We start from the raw sequence: 26,032 nt of genomic DNA, 5'->3' as shown, positions 1-26,032 counted from the left end.
AAGGCCTGGCTTGACTTTAGCACAGGCACCACTTTTTATATATATTCTTATAATATATACATATTTTTATATTATTCTTGTAAGTGAGCATGTTAATGTATATATATGTAAAGTAGTTCATACACTTTGACTCAAAACAACTTAACAAAAGCTCCGACTAAATCTTTTTCGACACAAAAAGGCCTCTATTAGGCCTCCCGCGAGGCCCGTATTGCATTCCCTAGGCCCTTGCAATACGCCTTCTCTCTGCTGTCGGCTAGTTCGGCCATCAACCTTTGCAAGTACAATGACTGTCGAGTCTCAAAAGTCGACAACCTCATTTTTATCAAGATATTCGATATGTTTATCTTAGGCTTTTACTTGGTTCTTGTTAAAGGGGATTGTGGTAATGGAAATTATTATAATTATGTGCAGTTTTAAAGTTACTATAGAATTATCTATATTTATTTGTATCGACCAATGTAGGCTATGTGAAGTTGTAAAGTAAATATAATATTTTAGTGATTTGTTAGGTTAATATAGAAATATCGATATTTATCTGTATTGGCTATGTGCAAAGCGAGTAGCGGCGGACAATAACGACCGCAGCGCACAACACGGCAGAAATTGGAAACAAATGCGGATGTTTCAAACCCGGTTTATATCATTATATTCATTTTACAGTAAAACTATTGAATAAATTGCACTTAAATAATGTCAACAACACTATTTTAATCTTTGGTTTTATTTATATTCGCAAAGAAAATTATAATGTTTACATGGTTATTATTTGACAGCTTCCGCAAATGTTGTAAACGCTACGCGTCGCCACCGTCGCGCACATAGCCAATATATAGAGCAATGTGGGGTCTCTTACCAAACTAACGATGTTAAGGTAAATGCTTCGTCTAGTACCGGAAATTCAAAATAACATGTTTTATTTGTTGATTTACATAAGTTAACTGTAGAAATAGGGTGTAATGTTATCATTCGCAGTTATAATATTTCTCAAAGTAATATTTAATGCCTTTGGTTTACCCAAAAAGTCCTAATAAATGAAATATACTCTGATATACAATATATTCGATTGCATTTGAATTGTAAGAACTTTCAGAGTAAACAAGGCATCAAAAATAAACCGTTAATAGGTTACGAAAACAAGAAAAACAGCACAAAAAAATGACTCAACATTAAAAACCAATAAACGTACTCTTCGCAACATTAAATTCCGTGCTGTAACGAGCTCATACAAATATTAATATATTTCCTTCTTCCATAACATTGCATAATGTTGTTCGGTAATATATTTGTTTGTTTGTCTGTGTGTGTGCGTGTAACGGTTTTTATTGGTTGATGCGTGTGCGCTGTTAAGGAGAAGGTGGTGTGTTTTGGTGACAGTGCAATTAGTACTATGGGGTTTTAGTATTGTAAACGTGGCTATAATTTAGGATAATTTATTATCAGTTTTTGTGTGTGTTGTGTGAATTTTGGACTATAATTTAAAAATACAAAAAATAAACTTTTTCGAATCTATGCGTCCTGAAAAATAGAGACTAAAGAAAATTGAACAATTAATGCAAGTGCATGAAAACATTATCTAACTCTTCTAGACATTGGGTTAAAAACGTCCACCTTTGGCAAGCTATTACCTAAAATCTACCTTAATCAGTCGTTATTGCTCTATAGCAGTACACAAAACACTTTATATATATTAACTATTTGTACTAATTACTTAGAATATTTAACTTTAACTCATTTTTATAACTAGTGGTATTTCCCATAACTATTATTATTTATTCCTCAATCAATTCTAACTAGAAGTTATTTTAAACACCCTTAAATTACTATACAATTAAAACTCCAATTAAGCTTGTCCCCTTAATAAAGAGATTTCACTGCCACGCTCGTTAACACATGACGGTACTAACAAAACTATAGCCGTCTCTCTCACACGTACGCATTGGGGTCGTGCTGTCCCTTTCTTTCTTTGTATGTCATTGACTTGGCGCATGCGTTGTGTAGGGTTTTCCTAAGTTGAAGAAATGTTGGCATTTGTATGTTTCCTGGGGTAGGCAGAATAAACACGAAAGACAGTACCGTATATTAGCAAAAAGTATGTAAGTCATGTTTTTTTATTTGAAACTGATTTACAGATTTTTATTTTGTACTGTAGATGATGTGCATTGATTGATAATAACTATTTGACGATCACAACATGATTTTATCAGCAATGCTGAAAAAAAACAAAATAATAATCATAAGACACATTTGGCATTATATGTATTCACTAAGTCATATATTTTTGTGTATATATAATATATATATATATATATATATAAATATGACTTTTATTATATATAAATATAATACAAGAGTATAAGTACCAATCAAATTATGTTGTTTTCATTATTTTTATTTTTTCAATGCTTGGCTGCGGCTTATTCTCATACAAAGAAGGAATGATCATTAACGACCACACTTTAGCTGCTTAAGTTTTGCTTAAATTGGAGTTGATTCAGACTTTTAAAGTCCAGATTAGTTAGATATTTTCCTTCATCATTTCCAGGAAACACTCATAAATTACACATATTTCATATTCCTTAAAGTTGGTAGTTGCCTAACCTGGGATCGAACCCACACTACCCAAAATAACAGTGCTCCTAAAACATAAAGGCATGCACCCACTAGAGCGTAGTGAAGGCAGGTAAACAAATGACAGTGGTTGGATAACGTCGTGTGTCGCGTAACGCACAGGGATTTGTGAAAGCTATACTGTAGTGATAGCAAATGCAGTGTATTTATAAGAATTTTTTGAATTTTTTTTGGACTCTCAATTTTTTGTTGTCTCTTAAATTGTCTCTTAAAACTCCTCAAACTACGGTGTTCTAAGCACTTTTTTATAGTTTCTTTGTGTATTTTAAATTGATAAATATGACCTATATTACAATCGTAATTAGAAAAAATAATATTGTCAGGATAAAATCGGATAGTAAAACATTTAAATATTAAAAAAAAAACGAATTACACTATAAAATTATTAAAAAAGAATAAAAATCGGAAAAGTAGGACAACTATAGTTTATATCTAAAAGTTACTCTGATTTCAGTTAAATATATAAAAAAATACACGTAGTAAATAACCATAATAATACATATGTACGTTCCTCTCCAAACCACAAAAGAAAAAAAAACTAAAAAAAGCACTTTATTTTCTTCTGCTAACCGTACGCTCTACTTACTGTCAGACTAAAGCGAGTCTTACGCAACCACTTAGCGATAAAGATGTCTTTGCCGATCGATATCGATATTTATGGTAAGGTTTTATCGATGCGGGTAGCAGCACTAGTGAGAAGTGGTTTGTGAGTTCTGATTTTGGATGAGAACAATAAGATTTTGTTTGTATAGTAATACCTAACTCTGCGCTCCCGAAAAAAGAGTAGTTTTTCTAGTTAGATGGGCTATTTAATACTGCTTTTTTTCTAATTCTATATGTTCTTTTTATTTTAAACATCAATGACTAACGATGAAGGAAAACATAGTTAATGAAACGTCGACTTTAAAGTCTTATATTGAAAAAAAAAAAACACATTGAGCAAGCGTGGTAGTTACTGGTAATTATCACTCATTCCTTCGCTGTATGAAAAGAGGCCTCTGTCTTACAGTGGCACAATAAAAAGGTTCTATAATAGAGTAAAAAATAAAAATCTAAAAAAATATTTAAGATACATACCTAGTTACTATATCTTGTACCCGGGCAAAATATAGCCTATTTTACCGGGCCTATAAAACCATAAAACCATAAATATATAAACTATAAATATTAAATATAAAACATAGCCTACTTTTTACCCTGGGACAGAGTTACTTTCCGACAGCGAAAGATATTACAAATCAATTCAGTAGTTTACGAGCCCAAACAATACAACAAAAAAAGATTTCCTCTTTATTACATTACTCTATAAGAAGTATAGATTAACAGTATATAATAAAAGATGTACTAATATTTTATTACCCAACGATTACATGAAGGAAGCAGGCTTTTCGTTCGTACCCTGCGCACGCGCAGCTATGGTATAATACTTCCGTATTTAGTATGTGCATGTGACAACTGTGTTTGTATGTATGTATGTGTGTATGTTTGTAAGTCATTACTAGGCTGTGTGGGTGTAGCCTTGAACCGTTTTGTTTGAAAATGTAAACATAAGTAGGTACCTACCATTTTTTGGGGAGTGTTTTGGTAGTTTATTTGGATTATAAAAGATGTACCTTAAGTAACATTGTCAAATTGTAGGGTTAACCTCTGGATCTATTGAACTGATTTTGATAATTATTTTATCAATATAAATATATACAATAGCTCAAAAGAGCTATTCGATATAACAAATTGCCTTTATATGCGGGTGTTTTTATAATTCTGTTTAAAATCAATGAAGATTTGCCTGCTATTTAATAACTCTTACTCTCTAAAGGACATTTTTAAGAACAACTTTCTTTCTTCAAAGGATGACCACAAAAGAAAGACATCCGGACTTAGAAGCTCCTTCCATTTTGGAAACTCGAAATTTTTTTCAAAAGAACATCTTCCAAATTGAAATTACAAAATATAAGTAGGTTACGTCACGCCACGACTCACCCATTACATATGCCTTACTTAGCGAAATGAAAGCTAAAGTTGAACGCTTTCGTCAACGTATTGTGTTCATAATTCTAATATTTCGACATCCTATGTATCGCAGTATTTTCCATTTAGAAAACCTTCTTTTGGAAACTAAACACAAAGAAAACAATTTATTTTTCTAAAAAAACCACATCTTCTAAATTAAAAAAATATCTAGGGCCTTTTATGAAACATAAATAGGATGTAAGGCATAACGATTCCCCTATTACGCCTAACTTGGCGAAACGAAAGCTAAAGCTGAAACATGAAGAACAAAATAACTAGCGGAGGTGCCATAACAGAAAACTCCTAAGAAAGTAGCGCGCCAAAATGCGGGTGTACGGGGGACGAGGAACGTAACTGTCTTTGCCCTTGCACGCCTTCCTTAGACCCGATCATTTTTTTCAAAAAATCGTTGACAGATGTCCCAAAGAATACGAACGCCTCGTTAGTTCACTCGCAACTGATCGTTTTAGTCATGCCTGCTGTACATATTTGAGCTAGGAGAAGGCGCCTGACCTACCTGCATATATAACTTAAAGACTAACATGCATATAATATTATACATAATTGTTAGTATATAAAAAAATAAAACTATGTTAGTAGCACTTCACAATGCACTCCGTCACATATTATGGCATCTCCGCTCATCTTTTCTAACTCCGTAAGATGAGCGCTTTCGTCAACGTATTGTGTTCTATAATTCGTATATTTCGACATCTTATGTATCGCGGTATTTTGAGAATGGCGAAGCGTGTTGTTGTTATGTTTTTTCGGTTTTGGAGGTCATTATTTTGTAGTACAGTCGAAGGCAAAGGTGTTATGCTATTTTCTAATATTTTTGGATTTATTTTTAAGTGACACGTAAAATGGTAAAAAAAAGAAATAAGCTCACTCAAATGTACGGTTAGTCACAGTTATATTTTACTATATTAATGACCAAATAATGTATAAGAACTATAAGATAAATGTCCTTATTTTAATACACAGGATTTTTTTTTCGTTTATAATGTTAAGCACTTTCTTCATCAAGATTCATAGTTCTTCCATTTTTAACATTTTTAAAACAATAGGTATATATCCATCAAAATGAAATGATTTATGTATTTAAGAATATTACATTGTGTTCAATCTTTCTAAATCACACTTTCATTAGCAACGCTAGTACATACATATCGTAATTATCTGGTTTTGCCCGCGACGTCCATCTGACCTCCGAGCTCGTTAGGAAAGCAAACATCCGGTCTTAAAGGAAATAATCAAGCAATAATTATTAGTTTTACTCATTAAATATAAGTATCAAAAGTTACGGGTATGAGAGAATATGGTTTTTTAATGTTTTTCTTATAATTAAATAACATTAATAATAGTTAACCTCTTACCTTTAGGGTCACCCATTTTCAAAACTATCAGTAAGATTTATATTTGTAACTCTTTTCATCTGTGTAAAATGGGCCTTTTTGCTTTATAGGTAACTTTTCATTTTCATTTTGGTTATGGTCTTGAAATCATGGTCAATAAACTAGAAACCTACTTACATCCCCTTTACATTATCATTTCAACTTTTCCATTCACTCTCCCAGATCGGATCGCAAAAACTCAAACCATTCACTCACTCATTCAATGCAAATATCCCATTCATTCCATTCACCGTATCCGAAATGACCTTCTTTTTTTAATTTTAAACAGATGCCAACGCACCACAGCGAGCTCAAACCACAGACTATAAAATTAAAAGAAAAAAGCACACGTTAGAAAAACCTATGTTTATACAAACTGATGTGCGAACACCCTTGAAAAGAGGCGACTTGTACGAATTCCCAAACGTGACAAACAGATTGGCAGATTTGCCCAAATTCAAACCGATTTCCGACGAGCAAATGCTCAAAATCAACGAAATACTCGACAGTTTGCCTTCTAGACTACCGAAAAGAAAAGGGCGAGTGTTGACCAACCCTCAAACGGCTATAAAAACGCCAGTATTGGCTACAGAAACGGTCGTACAGTCAAACGACAGACAAGATGGAAAACGATGTCCTCAGGGAGGGACATGCGAGTTTTTTTTCTACTGTTGGATGGTCGGAGGCTTGTTAGAAGGCTCTTGTGGAAGCCTTTTGAAAGGATGCTGTCACAGAGTGGCTAAAGCCGGGATCTTGGGTGTACAGGACTCGAATAGTCTTGACGTGAGCAGTGAAGGGTTGAGTTACGGACCCGTGGTCAATGATGAAAGTAAGTGGACCTGATGGCACGTAAAAGCGTAATTTGGGGGTTAAGAATTGTTTCTAGAATGACTTCTTGCACGCTTTTTTTGGCACGATTTTTTAAATGTTTTTTTTTTGTTAGTGTTTAGTTTATTTTTTATAGTTTTATTAGCATGACTGTTTTGTAGTTTATGTTTTTAGTTTTGTGCATGAAAAAAAAAAACACGTAAGTATTTTTTTGGTTGGTATTTATAGAAAAGTAGTAACTTTTTTATTTTTTATCATACTTTGCTTTACAAAAAAGTTTTCTAGAAACGATTTTTTATCAAATCCAATATTATGCTTTTGTGTGATAGACATCAGAACAGCGCCATCTATCGTCAAATAAAAGTACTAACAGAGCTCGGATGTGGTCGTTCGGCAAGACATAGCTAGAATTAGCCAAATAGCCAAATAGCCAAATAGCCAAATAGCCAATTAGCCAATTAGCCATTTTCTCGGATCCGGTGACGTCATCAGGTATTAAAAACTTTTTTGTACATATTTTTTTTTGACATAATTATATATCATTTTGTATATTTTTCCTTTTTCTAAATTTCGCCTCCTATTCTAACTATGTCTTGCTTCCTTACTTTATTTATACTGATTTTGTATTATATTTTTGTCAAATTATTTTATTTATTAACTAACATTACTAATGATTTAGTCATTTATGTATATTTTTTTCCTGCTCTAGAATTTAACAGGTAAGTGCTTTTTTATTCAAATTAATTCTAACTTGTTGTGTATTTATTCAACTGTTTTTTTCCTGTTCATAAAAATGATAATTTATTTAGATTTTTCTTTATGAGTGTACCGTGAGTAGCATTTTTTCAAAATTTTATTTTCTAATAAAAGTATCTTATAAATATAGGTGTTAGGGTAGGTTAGTTACTCGTTTTTAGGTGATTTTTACGCAGTTTTGTATACTAACAACTGAAATAAAATAACGGATATAGCGTGACTCATTAACTAGATGTGGTAAAAATTGATGTTTTTAATATATAATAGGAAAGAGAAATATGCCACTCAGCTGTTAAGCAAATAATATTAAATTTTTCTATATCAAAAAATCTAATTCATAAATTGAAGATACTCAATCAGGTGTTTTTCAAATTAGAATAAAATCTTTTACCTTGCTAATTTTTTAATATTATAAAAAGAATTCCGTAAAAATAGATAAACATAACTAATTTAAGACTACACAACAATACCATTTAATATTACAAAAATAAATTGTATAATTTAGTTTATATGTGTGTCACGAAAATAAACTTTGAAATACATAAACAACTCATCACTTACTACCGCGACTGTACCGCACAGCTGATTTGCGCGAGCGCACTTTCTCCGCGCACTGCGGACAGTCGCGAACACAAGTGAATATCATTATCATCATCTACCTACTGTTACTGCTACATTTGTATTGTTATTATTGTACTTTAACATGCTAGTTGAGGTAATGAGGTGATGACTTTGTCATTTTTTTTCACGCAACTGCGAAAGGGAGGGTATTGCTTTTGTGTTGAAAGAGTAGTTTAACTTTCAAAGTTTCCATGTTTCGTGCGCATTCGAAAAGCTTGTATTCAAAGTAGGCTAAATATCAGCATTTTTGAAAGCAGCGTAGTTGTATTTAGTAAGATTAAGTTCATCTGAAATAAATATTACTGAAATCTGTGCAAGATAAAAAATATACCGGCAGTGATATCTATATTTGCATATTAACATACGTACATACATATTCATAGGTAGGTCAAACTGAGAATTTCCTTTTTTGAAGCTAGTTAGAAATACTTTAAAGTCTGACAGCAGTCTTACCAACCCAGTACGGGTTGCCCGGGTAACTGGGTCTAAGAGGACAGATAGAGCAGTCGCTCCTTGTAAAGGACTGGTACTCACCTGCATCCGGTTAGACTGGAAGCCGACTCCAACATAGTTGGGAAATGGCTCGGGAGATGATGGTTAAAAGTACTTTATGGAATTACCAAACCATTTTGTATGTCACTTAGTTAAGTGTCAAAAGTTAAACTTACGTGCGTTTTTCGCAATTAACGCGTTATTAACTCTCTATGAAGTAGTTTAAAGTCTTTTTAACGGTCTCTGAGCACTTTATAATGGTTTAACTTAACTAATTTGCAATTTGCGAGTTGAAAATTTACCGGATCTTAGTATTTAGAAATTTTGCGGGCAGGCTTTTTAACATCATTTTAGTTACTTCATTTTTGTAATGTTTTTATGACTGGACTTTAATTAATAATATTTCCTGCGGTTTCACCCGCGTTCTTAAAAATTTTGGAAAATCCTTGACATACTAATAGCCACAGTTAGCGACCTTTTCACGCTTCTTCATAATTCACTCTATCTCAATTCTATCATCATCATCATCATCATCAGCCTATCGCAGTCCACTGCTGGACATAGGCCTCTCCAAGTGCACGCCACTGAGATCGATCTCAATTCTATTCTATCTATCTATTCCTAATATACTCAATTCTATCTTTATTAATTGTTTTTCAGGATAGGTATCGGTAAAGGCCTTTTATTTAGGACAGGTATCGGGAAAGAACTTATTTTTTAGGACAGCTATCGCTTTTTTTATATACGTAGTGATATAAAGCTCTATTTAGTTTCTTTTTACTACAAAATATAGGTATGTACTTGTTGTTATTTTCTAAGCTACTGTACCAATCACTCCATTAACTACAATATTCTTGGCAAATGCTTTAACAATAGATGACCACACAAAAGCGCATCATTTTGTATTACAATACAATACAAAACATTTCGAAACTGTTTTCAAAAGAACTTGAAAGACATGTGTCGATTATATTCGACAGTACAATCTAGATTTTTCCTTGTGGCTTCTCTTTTAGAAAGGAATAATTATTTCTTTGGAAATAAATTATTCTAGTAGCTATTCTCATATAAGGAGATCAGCTAGCTGCGCAGGACATATTATACTGCACGAGCATTTGCGCAGACACAGGTGCACTCCCTATTCCTTCACTCTCGTAACCCGATCCGATACGACCGGAGAGAGATCAGGCGCAGGACCGACATTAACGTGCTCTCCAATGCACGGGTGTATCAATAACCAACTTCTAGACTCCAATTTGCTTTGTAAAAGTTTTTTACTATATATCTTTCGGGTCGACCTCGGAATCGAACCCGAATTCCCGTACGTATCATTCGCGCTTTGCGACCACTAGACTAACGAAGTATTCTGCCAATGTTAACTTAATGATTCACCCAAGAACATCATTTTGCAATAAATCCAATACGTTCTTTCCCAAAAAGTTATTTCTAAATACGTCTAAACTCAAAGTCCGGTTGAGTTTACAAAATAAGGTTTTCCCATTTAGAGAAATTACGAAATATAGGCCATGACATATAGAGAGCTTGTGAGATTTATGTTTCTAAATATAAAGGCGAGATTACACCAGTGTGTAAGAGGCTAAACAAGATGACCTTACTTTGTCAAGTATTATTGTTATAACAACCTAGATAATTCTATGTACATTCTATGTATAACACATACAAATAAAGTATCTTGTATCTTGTGTGACCCTGTGACGCACATAAAGTTTCTTCTGGTCTACTCGTTCTAGCAAACAGTAACAATTTGCGCGCGAACATTTGATCAAATGTCCGCGAAATTGTAACCTTTGTGCAATGGAGGCACACACTCATTGTTCGCGAAATGTGTAAAAACCATTTTGGTGGAATCTCGCCTTAAGGTTTAGATAATTGTTTGTATAAGTTGGCTTGGCAACACACATCTCTTACAAAATTAAAATTACCCTATAATAATAGTTATATTATATTGCAACATATGTACGTTATATGGCAACATCGGAAAGTTCGAGTATGTCAGAAGTTGAAAATATTATTGTTATTTTTATAGTTTATAACTTTTATACTAGGTACATACTTTTACTTTACCATTTCTTTACCTTTTTTCTTATACTCATATTTTTTCTTCGATTCCGGGATTAAACCCGGGCTTTGTGTTATTGTTTGTGTAGTTATTTATATAAACAATTAAGAATTAATTGTTCTAAAACTATCTTTTATTTATGCAACATTAAAAACAACAATTATAATGCAAATCGATTAAAACGTAACCGAGTCTAATTTTAGAGATGTAACTATCGATAAACTGCGGTTAGAGTCTCATCTCTAGTCATTATGTAAATATTTTAGTTCATTATTATTCGATATCTTGTGATCCGAAATGCAATTACAAATAATTGTCAGTAGGTAACAAAATTTGTCGTACAAATCGTTTCATATTTTTGAATTGTTTAAGAAAACATTATAATGGAGGCAATGCATATTGTAATCTTCGGAAATAAATGTATAATCGGCTCCATCTATCTGTCAGCTATACATTATACCATCTAAATCGGTTTAGTCGTTTTCAAATGTTTAGCTCAACGCACTTTAATAACAAAAATAATAGATAGCTAAGGTTTATTTTACACCCACGTTTCATAGAAACTTAAAAAATATAGAATTTGATACTCAGAAAGAAAGAATTTTCAAAATTGGCTCAGTAGATTCAGAGATTTTTCTCACAATCTCAAAAACTAAGATATTAATGTAGTCTTTCTCAACCACTTCAAGGTCCGGGATTATGAAAACCAATACATGAAACTGAATAAAAGTTCAAATGCGATTAAAGTTTGAAGCAAGAACGTACTTTCCCACATTACAGAGAAGGTATTCCGTAATCCTATACTTACCAAAGAATAAAGATTGCAATGCCGGATCTATCATGAAGAAACGCCAACCAAATATGATTCATGCAACTGTCGAAAATGAGTGCCTTTTGATGGCCCCTGATTGCCTCAGACCGAACTGAATGTGGCTTCGACTGACTTTTGAAAGCAGACAATCTGGGTAAAGTCCACAGTTGATTACAATTTTGGAGTTTGTCAAAATATTATTCTTTCGAAATCCCCACATAGGTTAATCTAATTGGGTTAAGCAACGCTTTTATGTCGAGTTCTTTCATGTCTCGGAAGACACGTTAAATTAGTGGGTCCCAGCTGTTATTTACACATGTTTGACTGTCGTTACGGGTAGTCAGAAGCCTGAAAGTCTGACAACCAGTCTTACCAAGGGATGTCGGGTTGCCCGGGTAACTGGGTTGAGGAGGTCAGATAGGCAGTCGCTCCTTGTAAAACATTGGTTACCCCTCTATCAGTTAAAAATTAACTTCGTTTTGATTGTTAAGAAACTCAGGAATGTAATCTATGTATAAGGATATGTGCACATAATTTACATTTAATGTATGTCGTGTACATATTAGTCATTGATTTCTTAACGCTATGCAGAGATTGGCCGACTTTCTTTTGTTTCTGATGACATCATGCTATAATACCTTTGATTGACTTGCAGTATTATAATTTGGAGGTGAAAACGGTATTTTGATACAAATCGTCCCACATTTACGCATCATCGTTTTGGCCATTATACGAACCTATATTATTCACAATTATTTCTTATGTGTGTGTACAAAAATTTGTAAATAAATAAATATTTCCAGGTATTCAGAAACTCTTGTCTTGTTTCCACCAAACGATGTGCAGTTTTAGTTTTTGCCAAACTTTACGTCGTTTCGGCGTTTGGGGGTCGACTTTCTGTCTTATCGCATGCAGCTGAGTACCAGTGGTTAAGACAACCCAATACTCCTTATCATCACTCACTTTATAATTCTCTCTTAATTGATGGTCTATTGAACAGTAAACATCATCATCATCTTCCGAGCCTAATCCCAACTATTTTGGGGTAGGCTTCCAGTCTAACTCAGATGCCCGGTTTACTCACTTTATTGGTTCTCTGTTGAATAGTGAACATATAGCTATATAATAACTGTCATTTGGTAATGTAAATATAGTGAAAGGTGGTGAGTTGTGGAGTACCGCGGAAACTACGCGCCGCCGCGCCTCATTACTAACTTGTGGTGTTTGGTGCAAGATATAAGAGCGTAGCGTAAAAATATTGAATAAGTGATTCCGAAAACAATGATGTATCAATGTCCATGACTCTTATTAGGTTAGTTAAGTATTAAAATCTTGACTTACAGAACACTTTGAAAATAAAAGTCTTACAAATTGTTGCAGTCAATAAATCTTTGGTTAAGCATGTTATGTCAAACCTTTGCATTACGTAATGTTATGCAAGCACATAATGTCAAGTACAACTGTTACTCAACCCCTTAACCAAAAAGTTTTTCTCCAATCATAAACTCTGGTAGAAAATTTAACAATGTATGGAAAATACATTTCAAATCTATAAGTGACCATGTAATTTAAACTTCACTACACATTTTTTACGTTTCTAGTAGAATTTACGTTTGTAGAAACGTTGGCTGTTTGTTGACGCATTTGGTGCACGTAATTTTAGCCGCTAGTTTCATACTCCTAATCTTAAAACTGTTACTCAGCTGTATCCTGTTAGACTGGAAGCCGACCCCAACATTTATAATTGGGAAAAGGCTCGCGAGATGAGATGATGAATTATAGTCGCTAGTTTCCTATAACTTGCACCATACAACAAAGCCACCGCGTGCATTGAAGCTTGCCGTCTTCCGGCGTCTCCGCGTGTAATCAAGGGTCCTCTTCCTCACGATTATCTGACGATAATATCATGTTGATGCGGCGGTGTGTTTGATTTGATTCTTTAATTGATGATTTTATGTTGTTTGTTGAAGGGTCTGTCCGGCTGTCAATCATAGTTTTAGGTACCAATTTAGGCTCAAGTTCACCGGCAACCCAAAAATTAGTTTTCTTAAAATAATTGTTTACTTTGATTGTAAGGAAATAGATGGTGAACGTATTTAAGAAAAATTGATTGAAAAGCTTTTGAATACCCGTAACGACTGTCAAAGATATAGCTCCTCGCCTAATATTTCAATTATCTAGTATAGTTTATTTGCTACCCAAACGCAGCTGCTAGTTTTTAGTTTTTATAACACCCTTAATTTTGAACCTTACATAATATAATAGTCGCGAAAATATTTAATCGCTGGCAAGTTATTTTACTTGTAGCAAACCTTTCAGCCGACTTTTAAGTTATAAGTCAATCGGAAAATAATTAGCTAAAGATATTCAAATTATAGCCCACCAATTGATCGTGCCTTGCGAAACACAGACAATCTTTTTTTCTTATAAATCTCGTTTCCCGCTACCGCTTATAAATTGTTACAACTATATAATCGCTACCTCTTATAACTTGTACCACGCTCCAAGCAGCGCGTGCGCGCCCGAGCGTCACTTCCGGCGCTGCAATCAAGGGCGGTCTACTTCCGGTCGATTATCTGAAGATACATAATAGTAGGCTTATGCACAAACAGTGTAATATTTGCAATAGAAATCCTTGGTTAAATAAGTATTATTAAAAAGAGGCGTTTTGACGACGTAGACTGAATTTATCTGATCTCTCTAATGTAGTTACCTGGCTAGTTCTGTACCTCTAGGTAAGACAAGATGTCAGACTTTCTGACTTCTGCCTTCTGCAACGTCTGAATTTCGTGGTATAAGTACTCTTACTTAATAATAATAATGTGTTCTTTTGAAACCTTAATACTGTGACCTGTTGAAATATAGGCAATTTATATGGATATGAGTATGTATGTAGTCGGTGTAAATATATCTACATATTTGTTACTGCTGTGAATGTTAGTTACTCTTACAAGCAAAAACTACTAAAGCAGTTATCTCGGGACACAGTTAAAACTGCAAGACCTTGCATTGTATGACAAAAAACATACTACAGAGAACTGCTACTATGACAAAACTCTCAAAAATAAGAATAACTTTCCCTACAAATATCCAAGATACATCAAGACGTATAAATTAGAGTTTCGTTAGTCCATTGTGTTGTAATCCACACAATGGGATACATTGCCATTGTCGAAACACCGTAGAAAGTGTACGTATGAAATATTACGAAGTTTTTTTTTATGTTATATGTAGTTCTTAAATCTAGATGGCTTCTTTGGTATCATTTAGTTTTAAATCTATACTAATATTATAAAGAGGAAAACTTTGTTTGTTTGTTTGGTTGTAATGAATAGGCTCAAAAACTACTGGACAGTTTTTAAAAATTCTTTCACCATTCGAAAGCTACATTATCCACGAGTAACATAGGCTATATTTTATCCCGGTACGGGCAGTAGTTACCACGGGACGCGGGTGAAACCGCGGGAAAACGGCTAGTAACCTATGTATAATCATAATTCTTCATTCAATTCATAAGAGGAAAAAATTATGTTGTTTGTTCGTGCCTTGAAGGCTCCGCAACTACTGAATTCATTTGAAAAAGAAGAGTTAGATACTTCCATGGCTGGTAAGTTAGACTATTCCTGAGTTACCTAGGCTATATTTAACCTAGTAGGTACAGAAACAATTACAAAACAGGGAAAACAGCTAGTATTCTATAATAAAGGTTTAAAGTAGATATGTAAAGTTTTAAAACGTATATGGATGTTTTAATGGGTGAATTTTTAGATGGGTGCAAACGATAAAGCTTTTGATGGACCTCATTTAAATACTGAGATTCTATCTATCTAAAAAATTGTGAAGTGGTAATCCTATACCCGAAGAAAAAAACGTTATAAATTACTTACTAAAAGCTTATCGCCCAGACTCTGTAATGTATAGGAATTTAAAATCATGGTTAGTAATAAAATTAAATGTCCCGTTTAAATACCTGTAGAAGTGAAATAAAATGCGTTTTATTTGGTGGCGTAGGTGTACCGATTTATGTGATAAGATTAAGGTTCAAAACGATGCTCGTAAAGTTTACTTGACTGCTCTATAACGTAAATAGATATTTGAATTTGTTTGTTTACAAATAAACGATGTGGCAATGACCGAAGATTCTTTGCACTTGATAAATAAATTCAGAAATATTCAACGAAAACAATAACTGTCCAAGTCGGATTTTTTAAAGAAAGGGATAACAACGCTTTTTAGTATATTGGCCATATATCGGCATAAATTCACTTATCGTTTTAAATCAAATCAATTTCAAAATCTTACTAAGTCTTAAGGACCCTGTTAAAAACTTACTCTTGACCAGGCTAATTTATTTCAATGGAACCCAATCCCATCCAAAATCCCTTTCCAAAGAAAATATCAATCTTATTAAACCCAATCTTTATCCAGTAATACCATTAGGTACTTAATTAAGTACTCCTTCTATGTAAGTCGGTTAAACGCTAATACTATCATATGTTAACAGTACACACCTCTTAACCACTTGAGGCTTACTAACTACGTTTGTGAACTTGTATTGAATAATAAACAGTTGAGTAACGATTGTATATTATGTCATTGATTGAGGATTGTTTTAGGGAGAATTATATGTTGTGTGAAGGATTTTAGTTAGAACTTATATAGAGTGGAGATTAAACTGTTGGTTAATAGTTTTTCAGTTGTCAACTGTCCGCAGATTAGGTAGTCCAATTTCTGATTGATGGCTAGTGATAGTTTCTTTTTAAGGTGATCATGAGTTAGCCTCATCAATTCTATCCTATTCTTCATCAAAATTATTTGGTCCGATGCTTGCTTGTTATAATTTTATGAGCCTAATCAAACTATCGGCTCACTTATAGCTTGCTGTGTGTGGTTTCTTACATTTAATGACTTGGAATAATGCTAGCCAGAATACAGATTCAACAATTCTCAAATTGGTTTAGTCGTTTCTGAAATTCGCGCGTTCAAACGAACGAAATCTTCAACTTTATAATATTATTAGTGTACGTATAGGTGATATGTAGAAGATTATTATTTATTCATTAAGCATGCAAAACTATCTTACCTACTTTTTAAAAGAGATTAAAAATGACTCATATTATTATCAATCAAAAGAGTATAATCATTTCCGTAAAACCGAAATGATGTGTCATACCACAAAGATTACTAATAAAAAGGACGCAATCAAATTCAGTTTAGCCGTTTCCGAGAAAGCAACAAAGCAATCTTGTAAGTAAAAGTGTGTAACCGCGTGAGGAGTATTGCGTAACAAACAGACAAACAGAGGTACAGTAAACTTCAGGTCAGTGGTAACAGTGTTATAGGAAAATCGTACTTATTACTATTGAGTTAAGGTGCATGACAGTTACCACTGATGTGCAGTCTACTGTACATACAAATTGTATGTATTCTGAGCAAAGTAGGGTGACATACTTGTTTGAGTTATGTATGCTACTCAATAGTCGTATTGATTTAATGAGACCTTGAATTTTTTGGGTGTGTTCAATTATGCAGTGATAACTTAAAAAAATATATATTCACATGTTCTATATTTTACTTTCTCATCATAGGGTATAATTTAAGAGCTAATACTAATAGGAACTACGTCAAATACTGAAAAAAAAAACAAGCACATTTATCTTCACGCAATGTCATCAAAAATAATTTATTCGATTTTTTACAATAATATAAGGATTCAAAATACTTTCAAATATATAAAAATAACCTTTAAGAAACAACACAAAACCGTGTAAGTAAAATATATATATTTAAGTATATAGCACAGAGTTCAAGAATTACCTATTATTAAGTAACGTATGACCCCTTAAACATTACTTATCTATGTTTTCACCTACTTACATAATATTATTATCGAGCCCAAAATATTGCCCTTGTTATATACTCGACATTGTTAGAACTTTCTCCAGTTACATATAATTTACTATGTTATTACTATTACATATCCTAACTAATATTCTAAATGCGAATGTTTGTTTGTTTGTGACGCTTTCACGGTAAAATAGCCAAACTAATGATGATTATGTCTAGAAATATATAGCTTTTGCCCGTGGTTCTACTCGTACCTGAATAAAAAGCAACCTATGTCCATTTTCAGGCTCTAGGCTATCTGTATGCCAAGTTTCATTTAAATCGTTTCAGTAGTTTTGACGTAAAAGCTCAAAAATATTTTTTCTTTTGATTAAGAAATTAATTGATTTTAGACCAATTTTATCTTTATACCGAGTTTTTAAATAAAAAGTCCTACCCAGATTGTTTATTTTAAGTGCCTACTCAAATTAAGCATAGGTACAAGTTTGTTTAAATAAACAACATTTAAAAAAAAGTAGGTATGTTATATAAACATCTCCGACCCCAACCACATGATAATTTAATAATCAAAAGCTGGCGCCAATATTACGGAAACCCACAGGAAATTCCAGTTAAGTTGGCTCCAAGTTACGTCAGTCCACGTAACTTAGGTTAAGTTGGTCAATCGGTCAGCTTTCTCGCTGTCATAACATGGAGGCATGGGTTACTTAACTTTATAATATAGTCGGCTCACGTTTGTAAACAATTTAAGTGTTGATTTTAAGTTTAAGTGTGCCTTTGTTAAGTGTTGGTGGCCTTAAAAGGGGGTCGGAAGGTCGTTAGGTTGTTACAAAGGGTGCCGGATTGGGAACGTTGGACGATTGAAGTAGGGCGCTAAGAAAGTTTTTTGTGGAAAGCTATGTTCATATTTTCTAATATTTTTCTTATTTGATTTGTACTCTTAACTCTTCGAAACAATTGAACCCATTTGGGAAAGTCTTTCACTGTTGGGAAGTTACACTATCCCTAAGTGACATAGGCTATACTTTCTCGGGTACGGGACGAAGTCACCCTGGGATGCGGGTGAAAGAACCAGCTAGTTGTATGTTATACAATTTATTTTCCTTTATATCAATTACCACACTTTATTAGCACTTTATAATCTGAAAGAGGGAAGTAGCCATATCGAGGATTTGCAACTCTATACTGTAGATATTATAATCGCGGGTCAGCTCTATCCATAAAAGTATCACAAACAAACATTCAAAATTAATATTATTAGCAAAGAATTTCTCTCCAATTTAGACGTATTTTACTGGCCAACAATATTAATTTCCTTTGTCCAAAAGATAGTTGTTTTTAAACCAATTCATTCGTTCACAACGCGGATCTTGTTATGCAAGAACGTTGCGTGAGCGGCGATTCGAAAATATGTTATTTATATTGTATTAAATGCAATTTGCATCCTTAGGGTTATTGAAAGTTTTGTTTATTGTGATTTTATGGTATGTAATCTGGCTTTATATTAACGTGTTATGTACCTTAGTTATGGTTATGTGGATTTATATAAGTGACTGCAAAGATTGTTAACCCAAGCTCGCCTTTGTATATAATATCTGTGTATTATGTGTATATTAAAACACTAGCTTCTGCCAGCGGTTTCACCCGCATCCCGTGGGAACTACTTCCCGTACCGGGATAAAAAGTAGCCTATAGCCTTTCTCGATAAATAGGCTATCTAACACTGAAAGAAATTTTCAAATCTCTGAGATTAGCGCGTTCAAACAAACAAACAAACAAACTCTTCAGCTTTATAATATTAGTATAGATTGTGTATGCAGTAATAATCATAATTGATTATGAAGCTCAAAGAAGAAACTACTTCCTAAATGTGGGTAAAAGTAGCCTTTGACATTTCTCAGACTCTAGGCTATTTATATCCTAAACATTTCAATCGGTAATGTAGTTTTGGAGTGAAAGAGAGAGAGATAGTCAGACTTACTTTTGTGTCCCGATTCGAGCATTAGTTCCCTTGGAATGCGGGTGGAAACACAAGAAACAGCTAATAACAAACAAACAATATAATAATATGAATTGCGTTGCGTGTTAACGATAGTAAAATTATCAACAATTTTGTGTCTTCATATTTATTATTATTACATGTTTTGCGAAATCCCAACTTCCTCCATACTTTATGTCAAAAATGACAATGACAGTTGACAAAGCAAAGGAAACAAGCAATTCAGCCTCATTTTGACAGATGACATTACACATATTTAATTCGACATTTTCCAAGCAAAGGCAACAGCATACAGCCAAGATTACAACTTGTTGGTACTCCTTTTGCAATATTGGGTAAAATTGAAGGCTTCTCAGGATGTTACGCTTGCGATAACGTTCCATTACACGGTAGACAAGCATTGGGCACAATGCTATGATACGAACATTGAGTAGGTATTGTATGGTGATCTGTTAGAATGTATAATTGATGTGTTTGACGAGGTTAAGCTGTGTCACCTTGGATGGGTGGCCCTGTGTCCCTTAACAAAGGTTCATATTATTAGTTGGCCATTTCTAATTCCATTAAGCTAATTAATTTTACTTTACGTATGTATATTCATCTGCGTAGCCTTTTCCCAACTATGTTGGGGTCGGCTTCCAGTCTAACCGGAGGCAGCTGAGTACTAGTGTTTTACAAGGAGCGACTGCCTATCTGACCTCCTCAACCCAGTTACCCGGGCAAACCAAAAACCCTTGGTAAGACTGGGGACCTACAGTTTAACGTGCTGTCTGTACCACAAGCATTGGTTTCCAAGATACGCTTAGTAAGTAAACACTTAGAAAAGTGGCATTGGTACTTATCTGACCTGGAACTAAACCCACAAATCTACACTAGGAGAGGGTATAAGCTTCTTTTTAACGCTTGTGTAAAATCTAGTATGAAATATTCCTAAATAGAAATGTCAGAACTTGATCGTCGTATTAACTTGAGTATCATGTTGAACTTTCGTTTTGCGGTGAAATGAGGCTCTGCGGTTGCAAAGTTATTTACATTTTATTTCCTGACATTGTCACCTTGACTTTGAATTGTAAAGAGCACGAGGTTTTGCGAAATCGGATAGATTGCAAAACAAAAATATTTGCAAGTTGTACTTGATTTTGATTCAGTAAAACTCAATGGCGGTTTGCAACTAAACTCCGAGTGAAACTGTAGCGTCTATCAATAAATGAGCTATCTAACACTGAAAGATTTTTTTCAAATCGGATAAGTAGTTTCCGAGATTAGCAAGTTTAACTAAAAAAGCTCTTCAGCAAATCATTCCGACACTGCACGGGTATTTGACATTACAAGCCGTTATCCCACGGCTTGACTCGCATCCTGTAGGAACTACAGCCCGGGATAAAATATAGCCCATATTAGAGTTGTACAAATCAGCTCAGTTGTTTCGGAGCCTTAAGGGTACAAACAAACAAAATTATGATTGGTCTTTATTATATTAGTATGAAGATATACTAGCTATTTCGCATGGTGTCACTCGGGTATTCAGGAAACTACTCCCAGGCTAGGATAAAATACTGCATATTACACTCACAGAAAACGTGACTATGATATGACTATCAACTTGAACTTTCGCGACCGCGGTTCTAATTTAACTGCGGTTAGGAAGTAGTTAACTTTATGTTTACCGCCTCATTGGTTCAGTGGCTGTTAATAATGATTTCAATTGCGAGTTTCTGGGCACGATTATAACTGTATCTTCTATAATATAAAAATGAATCGCAAAATGTGTTGGTAAGCGCATAACTTAACAACGCCTGGACCAATTTGGCTAATTCTTTTTTTGTTGTGTTTGTTATTGTCAGGAGAAGGTTCTTATGAAAAAAAAAGGTAAAGTAGAGAAGTCAGTTGACGAGAGCGAAGCCGCGGGCAAAAGCTAATTTAAGATAAAAATTGACATCAATTTTGATGACTTTTGACATTAATTTAGCAACAGTAGCCAAGTGCGAGTGGGATTCGCGCTCGAAAGGGTGCCGTATATTTTTTTATTTTTTCATCATTATCTTCTGATTCTGGTATTTGACAATAATAGATTATCTACTACTATCAAGGTTCATGAGATAGTTTGATGAAAGGCGGACAAAGAAAAGCGTCCCGTTTTTCCCTTTGAATACAAATCCTTTTAAAAAGAACATCCAAATTATAAAGATCCATGAGATTTTATCAAAGCTTAAGATATCTTACCTATAAGAAATGTACAACTACATGACTTTGCGGCATTAAAAATGTTACAAGCCTATCTATTCAATTAAAATGTAATTGTTTGACGCAAATGTCAAATTCAAATATGTCAAACGTCAAATGTGACAGTCATATGATGTTTATTATAGTTTAAACATTGCAAGTCACTGTTTTTCGTAACGTAACCTATTCATAATGTTATGTATGTATAATATATGTTGGATTATTATCATATCATTATTTAATACTTTCACTGATCAATGAGGTTTATTGTTTTGTTATATTGGTATGGCAACATTATCGATAATTTGTGGAGTGTTACCAGAATGATGGTTAACCTACTTAAAAAAGGAGGTTTTCAGTTTGTTTTCAGTATGTTTGTACGCGATTATCTCTGCATTAATCTACTTTGATGTAGTTTATATAGCATACTATTGGTCAGATTTAGGAGAAGGTTAAGGGTATCATTGAAGACGGTTTTTAGTTTTATGCAAAAAGTTTTTTATAATTAGTTTTGAACTATATGTCCGGCAAAGCTAGCTCCTGCAAGAACAGCCGCCGCGTCTCGTGCCCGTACCTAGAATTAGGGAATTAAAACTCTTGATAGATATTATACAAAATTGCCCAAGTAGTTTCATTAACTAGTAACAGTTTAGCAAAAACCAGGGATTGTCCTTAGAAACATTTAATTTTATATACTGGGATAATCGTCGGTTTTGTGTCACCATTTCATTAAAGTACTCTCAAAAGGGCTTCAGTGTGTTGGCTTCGGCCCCACGTTCGCCTTACAAAAATAGTCCCATGTTCTGGTAGAGACGTACGAAATTATAATAACAAGTGAAACATTAAGCATAATAAATCTGCCTTGTAAACACATTAATGTAAAAATATTCAAACAGCCATATTTCCTTCATAAACTCACTCGGTCAGGCAAACTTCGTTTCCTACACGGAAAGTCCTAGGAAACGCTTATGTACTCACGTTATGTAAACCAAGAATTTCATACTTCAGTCCGTACATATTGTTACAAAGCGTTACACGCAACTGTCCGTTAAAAATTGAACCAAATATAATATACGAAAAAAACTATTAAACAAAAGAGTGATGCAATTTTAAGGTCAATTAAACTGTGCAGTTTGGTAATATGTATAAAACATAATATTAAAGTGAAATAAATAAAAATAATGTGGCATTTTTACATTATTTTGAAAAATAATGTTTTAAAATGTGTTTTATTAAGTAAAGTGTTAACTTAAATTAATCAATTTTAACATTAATTAATCATTTTTAAACATAAGTTAAAAACTTTTTTTTTGTGTTGTAAATATCTATATAAATATTGAAAATAAATTTCACAGTGTGACGAAAACGAATCGCAGTTAAAAATAATTTAAAATGTGTGTGAAATAAACTCTAAAATGAGAATAATTTTCGTACTGTTTATGATATGTCTATTGGTGTCCTTTTCTGATGAAAAGAAGAAAGCTAAAAAAAAGAAGTCAAAAGGAATAATAGTTTTTAAAGCTGACAATTGGACTTATCCAGGTATGACGTAAAAATTGGGTCAATTTTTAATCCTATTAAATTTAGGGTTCGTAATTTCGACATTCATATGCCTATGGAAAAAAGTTACTTCATTCCTTTATTAAATATCCTGTATATAATTTGTACATCTTTGGCTATCGTTACGCCCTGGTAACTGGGTTGAGGAGATTAGACAGGCAGTCGCTCGATGTAAAATACTGGTACTCAGCTGCATCCGTTTAGACTGGAAGCCGACCCCAACATAGTTGGGAAAAGGCTAGACAGATGATTGATGATTTTGTACAATCTAGTACATAAATTATAGACCGAAATACACTTTTAATTACCTGAAACCAACATTCGGAACTTCATTAGAGTAAGCAGTTAACGATTATTATCTAATTTACGAGTTTATTGCGAAAATTGCAAGAATAATGAACCTTGGACGTTGAAGAACGCTAGTTCTAGTAAAGTTTTAAACCATTGTTGAAAAGTGAACGTTAAATAATTACACTACGGCCGACGAATTTTAGCTGAAAATAGGTGATGAGCGCACATTATTTTGATCTACAGAGATGTATTGACCTATCAATCAGCTTACTTTAATTTATTTGTAATATATTCCTATATTCATACACTTCAACTTTATCTTCGACCTTACTAATGCTATTGGTTCTCCACCAATTCCATTGGTTATTTTAAAACTTCTCTACTCCGCTACCCTTTGGTGGAGCCCTAGTCATAACACGAATGCAAGATTTTCGTTCAATTCCTAAAATAACGTCGTCGACTTTTCTGTAGGTGATAAATTATTACAGGATTCCTCTCGTTATGGATGGATGATCAAGGAGTGTCAGACTTTTATTGACAAAAACCCATCTCTGTTATTTCTGAATCGCTTTGTATACCATGGCCTCTCTATTTCTATAGCCACTAGTATCCATCAATAATATAAGCTTCTCGTCTGGAATCAAACCTATACACACGTAGTAAAGAAGCTATGATTTAACCACCATGACCTCATAAAAAAACACAATTTTAACATTCTCTATTTCTTTGCTTCCAGGCTGTGGCATTGCAGTAAGCAAGCAGACGGCACAGAGGCGTATCGTCGGCGGCGATGACGCGGGCTTCGGTACCTTCCCCTGGCAAGCCTATATCAGGATAGGATCCTCAAGGTTATACAGTTCTGTACCCTGTTGCATACACTTTATGGACGAATTTTGCTTGAGCTTTATCCTGACCTAAACTAACCTATTCCTTTTTGATTATTAAGTTCCCATATCCTCAGTATTCTACCTACATAATATGATCAAAATAATCATCAGGCTCTTCTCGTATCGCGAAAGAATGAGTGTTAAACACCACGCTTGTTCAAGGCGTGTTGGTAATTTAAGCCTTTTAAGTCCATCTCCCCTCAAGATTTTTTTTTTACCTTTATTCTGAATACGTAACTTAGAAAAGTTGTATTGGTAGTCTGATCTGGAACTGGACATCGAATCCGAATGTACTTTTCTCGGACTTATTATTCCATGTATTCAGTATGTCTCGTGCTCCTTACATTCTTTCCATTTCAACCTTTTCTCGAAAGAGTTATATACAATTACCGTTAAGATTCCTTTGAATAACCCCTCTTCCTTGGGTAATCATCAAACGACCCTTCTCGCTGTGCGTTTAGCGTGAGGGAGTGTCAGCCTCTTACTGACTAAAACCCATCATGTTCCTTCTGGAGCCATTTATGTACCAGGGCCGCGGTAACTCGCGCGAACAATCCCGCAGCGGTGTAGCCCTTTAAATTACCCCTTATGCTATACTTACGAAGCATTGTATATTATTATATATCACACTATATTGTCACAGTTGTTTTGTGTATTATTTTAGTTAAAAAGCACAAAAACTGCACAGTATTTATCATATATTTTTACATGATTAACCATTTGTATATTAACGCACTAATAAACTAAAAATATACTAAATTATTAATCGTTTTGAAATAGTTATATATAGAAATAGTACCTAGTTAATATTTGGTTCACGCAATTATGTTCAATAAAATATATTATTGGCTTGCATTACTGGCTATAAAAATAAATAATAATATTGGAACATAGAAAGTAGTTTTTCAACTACTTTTCCAAGTGCAATATTTTTTATATGCAACCTTTTTAAATCATTTTAAAATTTGACGAAAAAGGTTTGATGTAAGATATCTTTATGTATGACCATTCATTATACGACTAGATATTTGGGTGAATTAAATATTGCGTAGCTATGTAAATAACTACCTTTTATGAGTGGAAATAATAATTTCGTAAAAAAATGTCTGTTTAGAAGGGAAAATGTGCTGCATTTTTTTAATTGTATTTTTTACATACTTTTATTTAAAAATCCTAAATTCCTTTTCAGAGCTCACTAAATATTAAAAAAAAATCATAATCATAATGTATAAATTAATATTTAAAATTTTAATGCGTACAAGAAATGAGGCCTACACTTCTTATGAATGTTATAAATATTTAAATTGTATTACATAATTTATTATTTCCACTCAAAACCACAAAATAACTAATTTAACAAATTACCAATTAATAAAAATTAATGTATTAACCTGAATTAATAATTAATTTTCCAGATGCAACATGTTAATGTCGATTTTCGAGCTTATTGGTTGGAAGCAGTGTTGGATAGAGAGGTAAATGTGCGAAAGAGATAGCATGATGTCCAGCAACTCCTACCTTAGTCCTATAGTGGGTTTTATAACATGTTTATGTTACGTTATGGGTCAAGTCTTCGTAGGAAGTGTAGTATTAGCATGAGCA

At 33.5% G+C, this 26,032-nt stretch overlaps 1 protein-coding gene across 2 annotated transcripts in view; it reads left to right on the top strand.

The window, feature by feature from the left end:
- LOC110384676 (uncharacterized) overlaps positions 1 to 26,032 on the top strand; it is a 42,661-nt gene that overhangs the window by 12,982 nt on the left and 3,647 nt on the right. Inside the window, exons 2-4 of one of the 2 annotated variants that reach the window (XM_021346084.3) lie at positions 6,325 to 6,864; positions 24,280 to 24,391; positions 25,846 to 25,905. In XM_021346084.3, coding sequence (XP_021201759.3) covers positions 6,325 to 6,864; positions 24,280 to 24,391; positions 25,846 to 25,905 — 712 coding nt within the window. The remainder of the gene's footprint in view (positions 1 to 6,324; positions 6,865 to 24,279; positions 24,392 to 25,845; positions 25,906 to 26,032) is intronic. The other variant, XM_021346085.3, reaches the window with a different exon arrangement.

The sequence above is a fragment of the Helicoverpa armigera genome, chromosome 27, assembly GCF_030705265.1.
Source record: "Helicoverpa armigera isolate CAAS_96S chromosome 27, ASM3070526v1, whole genome shotgun sequence".
Taxonomy (NCBI): Eukaryota; Metazoa; Arthropoda; class Insecta; order Lepidoptera; family Noctuidae; genus Helicoverpa; species Helicoverpa armigera.
Note: the sequence above shows the minus strand (reverse complement) of the source record. Positions and strands in the feature narration are given on the sequence as shown.